General features: G+C 41.5%; 1 protein-coding gene and 1 non-coding gene across 2 annotated transcripts; one reads left to right on the top strand and one right to left on the bottom strand.

The window, feature by feature from the left end:
• Nucleotides 1-35: 35 nt before the first annotated feature.
• On the top strand, nt 36-107 carry trnaq-cug (transfer RNA glutamine (anticodon CUG)). Its single transcript has one exon. It is a non-coding gene; the product is annotated as a tRNA-Gln (tRNA).
• Nucleotides 108-150: 43 nt separating this feature from the next.
• exosc9 (exosome component 9) lies at nt 151-8,570 on the bottom strand. Its single transcript, XM_078266044.1, has 12 exons — nt 8,366-8,570; nt 7,944-8,038; nt 7,011-7,130; nt 6,190-6,292; nt 5,948-6,085; nt 5,467-5,549; nt 4,308-4,440; nt 3,622-3,710; nt 3,344-3,490; nt 3,034-3,227; nt 995-1,073; nt 151-890 (listed from the first exon to the last, which is right to left on the bottom strand). The coding sequence occupies exons 1-12, from the start codon at nt 8,429-8,431 to the stop codon at nt 827-829; spliced, it is 1,311 nt and encodes a 436-aa protein (XP_078122170.1). The 5' UTR covers nt 8,432-8,570; the 3' UTR covers nt 151-826.
• Between the last annotated feature and the right edge of the window lie 145 nt (nt 8,571-8,715).

Here is an 8,715-nt window from a genome sequence, read left to right on the forward strand (position 1 = left end):
TAATAATTACAATATTAATTGCAGCTCTTAGCGGAGGTTCCATGGTGTAATGGTTAGCACTCTGGACTCTGAATCCAGCGATCCGAGTTCAAATCTCGGTGGAACCTGTCTTTTTAATAGTCTTTCTTTAACTTACGTGAAAACTTAAACTGTACTTACGAGTTTTATTGAATAACATGGAGTGAACATTTTTTACACATTATGGATGGATGGATGGATTGATGTTTTGATTTGATGTAAGTAATTTGCCATTACTCGTTTTCTTTCCCCATAAACACTATATACAGAGAGAAAAATCTTTATCAGCATACAGTATTTTCAGTTAAATGTGTGATTGTTTTTATTCACCAGAACACATATTTATACATTTTCCTTTTTTATTTCGATTCACAAACTGCACCAGAGATCATATTTTTCCTTACAAAATACACCACTTTGCAAGCATAACTGAAATGTTCAAGTCTGCTAAATATTTAACGGTGATTAAAATACTTTATTGAAACATACCTATCAACCTGTCAAATCTTTTGAACCTTTTTCATTGTTAAAAAAACAATTCTGTAAATAAAAAAAATTGTAAAACTGTACATTTCTTACCGCAGTCTGTTTCTACATCATCCACATCCAAATGGCTACAAACAAGAAGCAGACTTGATGTTCTCAGAGTAAGAATCCAACACTTTGAAGTGTACTAAACCACATTCTCAGCTAGGTAGGAATCATTTTAGCCAGGAGAGGAGTCTTTATTGTGAAGAGGTGCTGCAGTGTCTGGCACTGCTGTAGATATGCACATCTCGTACTGCAGCAGCTCAAGTGGACCCTTCCTTCATTGTTTCTGTTTTTTCTTTGATGTTGCTGCCCCCCTCTGGTAGGAACTGGATCCTGTATTTCTGAGAGCAAGGGGGAAAAAAAGAAGACGTTAATTCAAAAACGCTTTGTGCAAAGTGTGCATCCCTCTTCAGTTGCTAACTGAAAAGACAACTAGTGCACCTACGTGGGAGCTTTGTCTGGTTTCTCCGGATGAAGTATGACCACTTCCTCCTCTTCGCTGTCAGATATCTCAACCACATCTCCTGTAAATCAAAACACATTTCCATTGGTTTTTTTTTTTTTAAATAAAACATACAGAATAATTTGTTATTATTGGTGCTGTCAAACGATTAAAATATTTAATCGTGATTAATCGCATTAATGTCATAGTTAACTCACAATTAATCGCACATTTTTCTCTATTCTAAATGTCTTTTTGTCCCATTATTTTTTCTCATTTGTAATGTTCTTATCAACATGATACGACTTTTAAAACAGAACCTGAACCGAAAGATAGATAGATAGATAGATAGATAGATAGATAGATAGATATATTTTAAAAAAGGACCGCCTTGTTCAATTGTATTTGTCTGTTCTGTATGTTCAAAAAATAAAAAACAATAAAAAGTTGATCTAAAAAAAAAAAAGGAGCACAAAACGGCAAAAACAACCATTGGATGGGAAAGGGGTATTTTACAATACCTTTGAATGCACCACGAGGCTGGCGAGGCGAGGCCGAGTCTGTGTTTTTCAGACAACGGCAGCTACAGTCTGGTGTTAGAAGCCTCTCCAGTGAAATACAGTCACACTTTACACCGTTTACCTGTCAGCATTTTAACCGGGTTTACTCCAGCTGCTAGCTAACGGTAGGCTAACGTTACCTGCTGCTAAGTGTTGACTAGCGTCCCGTGCGGTGATGTTTCAGTTCCCTCTAACGTCCGTTTTCGGAGCATCAGAGAGAAGCTCAGGCATTTAAGTGGCACCTAAATAAGGCACCGAAATCCGCGTTGCTATTCGGTCCGGTAGATAACGGTCGTTAAGGCACCAGTGCCGTATTAGCACTGGGTCTCGGACCTCCCCCCACCAAATAAAAACTCTTTGGATCTACACGATTCACGTGGATTATATTTTCCCTTTCAAAACGGCGATTTTCACCGAAAAGCCACTAGTTTGCAGGTATGTACTACTCTTTGGCCGGCTCACAAGTAGAGATGTTCCGATACCGATACCAGTATCGGCTCCGATACTGCCTAAAACGCTGGTATCGGTAAGTACTGGAGTTTATGCACCGATCCGATACTACGTAATAAAGCCCTAAAGAAAAAATACGTTAAAGTAGGCTATTTATGTTCTTTTTCCATTATAACTAACTGTCAAACTGGATAATAAAAGAAAGTTCTGTGGCATTCATGTTTCACAAAGAGTTTAACCTGAGCCAGACTGACAACAAAGAAATCATATCACAGCCATACAGGGATAGTAGTATACAGTTCTTAAAACATAATAAAATATATGACACACTAGTATCGGATCGGTACTCGGTATCGGCCGATACGCAAGTTCAGGTATTGGAATCGGTATCGGGAAGCAAAATATGGTATCGGACCATCTCTACTCACAAGCCCAAACAAGTGTGTCTGTTGTTTAGTTTCCGGTTTAGCTAGATCCGGTGTGGTGTTGTAGTTTTTCTAACGTTACTAGTTGTTGCAACAGCATGTGAAAAAAACTACAAAATTTGCTAGGCCAAAAAGAATAAGACAAATTGACGGCGTTAAAATGGGTTTGCGTTAACGCGTTTAACTGACAGCACTAGTTATTACCTAATGTTTGGGCCGGTCAGCGTGCTGGTTTGACATCGTGATATGAGACTAGATATCGTCTTAGATTTTGCATCTCGTGATATGACATAAGTGTTGTCTTTTCCTGGTTTTAAAGGCTGCATTACAGTAAAGTGACGTCATTTTCTGAACTTACCAGACTGTTCTAGCCGTTTTATTATTTGCCTTTATTCACTTAGTCATTATATTTACATTATTGATGATTTATTTATCTGAAATATCCATTGTGAAAATATTTTGTGAAAGCACCAATAGTCAACCCTACAATATCGACATCGAGGTATTTGGTCAAGAATATGGTGATATTTGATTTTCTCCCTATCGCCCTGCCCTATCCTACTTTTAAAACTTTCACTTGACAAAGACTTAAAAGAAAATGAATAACCTCCTCTGCTCTCCTCCTTTTCATGCTGTTCTTCTTCCATCTTTGTTTCCTCCTGTTCTTCACCACTGTTGTCATTGTCATTTTCCTCCTCCTCCTCCTCCTCCTCCTCTTCCTCCTCCTCAAGTCCCCAGGTGTTATGCAGCCCCTGCCCTACCTGGCCCACACCTGGGACAGGCACCAGTGGAGAAGGCACCCTGGTATGTATGGTTAAGGAGCCACAGAGGATATAATATGGCAAAGTGACAGATAAAAGAAAAACACACAGTGGTCCTGGTAGATGCTGCTGTTATTCAGGCTCTGTAAAGGATACGTCTGAGGTGGGGCCTCGGCTTTCTGGACGATGTCATTGGCTCTGTCGGTCACATCTGTCATCTCCACTGGAGTCTCGTCCATTTTCAGGGCTGTGATTCGCTCCTGTGGCATGGACTCCGCAAAACCACACTTGCCACCCGTCTTCCTGGAAGAACGGAAAAATACAGTTCTTTGTATATCTTCTGACAACACCAGGAGTTAAAATAGCCGTCGATATGTCCACCTCCACCGGTTAATACTGAAGTGTGTTTGTGGTAATGTGATGTCACTGCTCACCTCGCTTTCTTATCGTTCTCCAGGGCTTTGCTGATGAGCTCCGTGATTTCAGAAACTTTGACGCTGGCTATTTTACTGCATCTCATAACCTTCAACACAACACACAAGAAAAATTGGTCTTAAACTCTGTGTGTGTGTGTGTGTGTGTGTTTGTTTTACTATATTCATGGTGTCCAAAAACTGGGGAATACAGTATACTTTATATATATATACTAATATACAGTCTGCACAGCTTTGTGCTGCCCAAAATGCTGGACCCCACAAGTTTAAAGGGCTGTTTGAGGGTTAAGACTTGGTTTTAGGATTAGGGATAGAATTAGGTTATGGTTAGGGTAAGGGTTAAGGTTAGTGTGTGTGTGTGTGTGTGTGTGTGTGTGTGTGTGTGTGTTAGGCATTTAGTTGTGATGGTTAAGGTTAGGGTAAGGGGCTAGGGAATGCATTATGTCAATGACGGGTCCCCACAAAGATACTGAAACAAACGTACGTGTGTGTGTGTGTGTGTGTGTGTGTGTGTGTGTGTGTGTGTGTGTGTGTGTGTGTGTGTGTGTGTGTGTGTGAGAGAGAGATCACCCAGCACATAGACATTTGTGAAGCTCTACATTGAAGTAAGTGACATTATTGTTTTAAGAGAATTGACCTTTTTGGCTGCAACAAACTAAACAGAGCAGTATGTAGACTCCACTCACCTGCTCTTTAAGCAACATGATGCCGCCGCTGGACTGGATGGAGCAGATTTCTCGGTGTTTGTTCATGGCGATCATCAGCAAGCCATCCATCACCCGCTCCTCCCGTTCACAGGGGTCCACCAGCAGATAGGTTCTGCAGAAGAAGGCTCGGTGTGAGGAAGGACGATGTTCATCCAATGACTGGTGAGCTTGCATTGGTCTACTAGATACTTGTATTAAAATAAGGAATACACTTCTTTTGTTTTATACACTCAGTTGCCAGTTTATCTGGTACACCTAGCTGAAACGAATGCAGCAGTCCTGCAGTATATCCTTCCCTTGTGAAGTTTCTGTCTAGCTTTTGTTGAAACTGTTTTAGAGAGGTGTCGACTCAACTGTATGACTATGCTGTTGAAGTGGATTGTGTTATACTGACGGGGGTTTCTTTTCTTTTGCCCACCTCATTTATATCAATGAGGGGAGGCTAAATCCATCCTCCAAAATGACCACACAGTTGAATTAACAAGGGCGACCCTCAAATAAAACTCTGAACATAATAATAATAATACTTTTTATTTAAAAGGCACCTTTCTTGGCTCTCAAGGACACCATACAGTCAAGTAAGACATTTAAAAACATTAAAAAATAAAAAATACAACACCAATAACAACAGAAAGAGGCAGAGCAATTGACATTAAGTGGAATAGGCAGTTTTAAACAGATGTGTGTAGACAGGTGTATGGAGGAGGAGGATCAGAGGGAGCGGGACGCTGGAGGAGATCAGACAAATATGGGGGGGGGGGGGATTTGAACTGGATACGGAACTGGACCGGGAGCCAGTGGAAGCTGTTGGAGGACAGGAGTGATGTGGTGGATGGAGAGGGTTCGAGTTATGATGCGGGCAGCTGAATTCTGGACCAGTTGAAATTTATGGAGGGGTTTGTGAGGGAGGCCGAAGAGGAGAGAGTTACAGTAATCCAGACGGGAAGTGACGAGACTGTGGACAAGGATGGCGGCAGTTTGTGGGGTGAGGGAGGGGCGGAGGCCATTGATGTTTCGTAGGTGGAAGTAGGCAGACCGGGTAATGTTATTGATGTGGGGTTGAAAGGATAGTGTGCTGTCAAGGATGACATGTTGGTACTGTGCACAGAAAAAGACTGGGTGTGGTGTGGTGCCTTACCCTTGCTGGAAGAAGGAGAAGCTGACGCTGATGGGCATGTGGTAGATACTCAGAGGAATAGGGTCTCTCTCCTCTGGACTGTACTAAGAGAGCACAGGAATAAATACAAACATTACAACCAACACACAGCATGAAAACAAACCGTTGAAAACGTACAAGATAAAATCGTTAGTGCAATGTTTTTATTTTGATCAAATGTAATAAACTAAGGACACGTAGCAACGTCGGATTCTTTTTTTTATTTTATTTTTTTATTATCTCTACCGGTTGAAACCTTTACACATTGATTTTTAACCGATTCACGACGCATGGTTACAGCCCTAGTATTCGTGATTAACCAGTGGTCACCTGAAGTAAAGCAGGAAAGTTCCCACATCACTGAGTGTCATCAAAGACCTCCAAATAACAGAGCAGTTTGGTGTTTGGAGCGTCAGGTTGAGTGAGGCAGAGACACCAGCTGCTGGGTTTGTTGCTGACTCACCACTGTGACGTCATCTCCCTGGATGCCGACATCAGGACGCCTGAAGTGGCACAGAGCGGTGATGGCAGCGATGCTGGCAGCGTCCATCAGGTTCCCATCGTGATTCAACATGTGGACATCCACTCTGATCTGCCACACCTGAACACAAACCCCACGTCATCACCGAGCCTACACTGGGTATGCTTAGTTTCTCTTTTCTTCTTTTTTTTTTTTTTTCCTTCTTTTACGCGCGTGTATTTTACCTTTTCTCCAGACACCACACACAGGGACTCGGTATCAAGGCACTTGGAGTTCCTCAAGCATCTCTCCAGCTGTCTGTTTAGCTTCACGGACAACTCGGACTGTCTGGAGAGAGAGAGAGAGAGAGAGAGAGAGAGAGAAAGAAAAGCCGACAGATGATTTACACTCTCTGCACAAACAGTTGCACTAAATGAACCATGCTTCAGAGCATACAGTCCTAGTCTAATATGTCTTTAACTCAATCAAAGAAACTCAAATGGTATCACGTGACGAGAAATCAAGTGTGTAACATATAATCTGTCAGATGTATTAGTAGAAAAGTACACACAAACAGAGTCTCGCATTGCCAGACCTTCCTCCACAGCGCTGCGGAGGAGGGTCTGGTGAGTCCACACAGCATTCCGGGATTGGAGGAAAAACGTGCTCTGGTTTATTGGCATTTCTTTAAACCAATCACAATCGTCATGGGCGGACGGAGCCACGGCACCTCTGCAAAATAGCCTCGGGAAAGAACTCGTTTTGGTGGAACATGTGTACGTTCAAAAGTTGTTTTAGTCGTGCAACAGAAAACTCAGATTGGACAGATGGTCTAGCTAGCTGTCTGGATTTACCCTGCAGAGATCTGAGGAGCAGTTAACCATAGTCCTCAGAAATCCACCAGAGTTTAAAATATCAACACGAAGAAAGCGGAAGGTGACGGACATCCGGCTGAAATGAGGGACATCTGGCGGAATTTCCGGCGGCACCTGAACCATCCCGTAAATGAAACGTTGTTGATATAGACTAATACAAACATAATCTCCTTTGGGGTTTTTTTTCTCACCTGCCTGCTTCAAACGCTGGCGAGGCCATGGGTGACAGCTCGATGTTGAAGAACATGATTCCTTCGTTTGGTCGATTCTCTTTAGGAGTCACCAGCTCCCCCGACACCTGGGCCATGACCCTGTGGAGTGCAGCACGCTGGTATTCCATTATCACGAAAATATAACTTCACCAATAAATAAAACATCCATATGAATCTGGGTGCATTGTGTGGGCAGTAGAGATGGGCAATATATTGATATTATATCGATATCGTGATATGAGACTAGATATCCTCTTAGATTTTGGATATTGTAATATCGTAATATGGCATAAGTGTTGTCTTTTCCTGGTTTTAAAGGCTGCATTACAGTAAAGTGATGTCATTTTCTGAACTTACCAGACTGGTGTAACTGTTCTATTATTTGTCTTTACCCACTTAGTCATTATATCCACATTACTGATGATTATTTATCAAAAATCTCATTGTGTAGATATTTTGTGAAAGCACCAATAGTCAACACTACAATATCGTTGCAGTATCGATATCGAGGTATTTGGTTAAAAATATTGTGATATTTGATTTTCTCCATATCGCCCAGCCCAGTGCACACTTAGGACTCTGCACGACCATCAGTGCCTTGAAGACACATTGTTCATCCCATTAAACTTCAGTTTAAATTGTATCATAAAATCCCAATGTTTTCCAAGATACCAGATTTGTCACGCGAACTACGAAACGAAATGTTTATACAGTGATGCACCAGACATCTTCAATTTCCCATCTGATATAATGGCGCAGTAAGGGAAAAAAAACATCTTAGATCTGAATACGTAGCTACAGAAAATACACTATATATGAAGCTGTCAAACTGTACGGAGGAAAACGCTAAATTTAGGTGAAGAAAAAGCAAAACACTTTACACATATCTGGCCACATATGTGGCTTTAGCACCTGGTTTTTCCCAGATCCACAAAGCAGCATCCAAAGTCCGTCCCGAATGTGATCTTCATCTTCCTGTAGTCGTAGGTCTGTCGTCCATCCAGGCGCTGCAGTGAGAGGACGGGTTTACTAACGTTACTATGGGATGTATTGGGCACGGACAACCATTCCCCTAAAGCAGAACTCATGAACCAAAACCCACTGAAACATTTTTTTTTTTAAATTTCCAATTACTGGAGCCTGACTTAGTGAACTGCAGTGGTTGGTATAAAAGTAAACAGTTACATATGATCGTTATGTAATTAATTACAGAGAACGATTCTTTATTATGTATCTGTAGAGTATGTTTTTTTTTCCTCTTTTGTGGAACATCAATGTTGTCACTTTGACTTGTCAGTGGAACAACTTGACACAACGTTGAGAAACCAGCTCACCTTTTTCTCTTCGATGGCTTTGAGCAGGAAATCCCGCTCACAGTTAGACAGCGGCGTGTCCTTCATTTCGCGGGTTTGTAAGTGACTGCAGCTAGACTTCAATAATTTAGTTCACAACTGTAAAGTTACTGGCTCTACCCATAGACTGTATATAAAAGGCTCTACCCCGGCAAGCATGCGGCCACCATCAACATTTTCTGAACTCCAACCCGGAAGTGTATACGACATGCCATAGTAAAGGTGGGGGGAAATCTTTAAAAAAAAATGTTTTTTACTTGTTTAGAATTTTTGTGAAATTGCTAATATGCCTATTTGTGTTTGTTTATTTATTGCGAAGCATATATCGTTGG

Source organism: Sander vitreus, chromosome 2 (genome assembly GCF_031162955.1).
Source record: "Sander vitreus isolate 19-12246 chromosome 2, sanVit1, whole genome shotgun sequence".
Taxonomy (NCBI): domain Eukaryota; kingdom Metazoa; phylum Chordata; class Actinopteri; order Perciformes; family Percidae; genus Sander; species Sander vitreus.

What these genes read in the sequence shown, in the direction of transcription:
- exosc9 (XM_078266044.1), bottom strand. Translation starts at nt 8,431, where the DNA reads ATGAAGGACACGCCGCTGTCTAACTGTGAGCGGGATTTCCTGCTCAAA. An exon ending in AAGCCATCGAAGAGAAAAAG is followed by an intron (nt 8,039 to 8,365) that starts GTGAGCTGGTTT and finishes CTCTCACTGCAG; the next exon opens with CGCCTGGATGGACGACAGAC. An exon ending in AAAGGAGGAGAGCAGAGGAG is followed by an intron (nt 1,074 to 3,033) that starts GTTATTCATTTT and finishes TTTGATTTACAG; the next exon opens with GAGATGTGGTTGAGATATCT.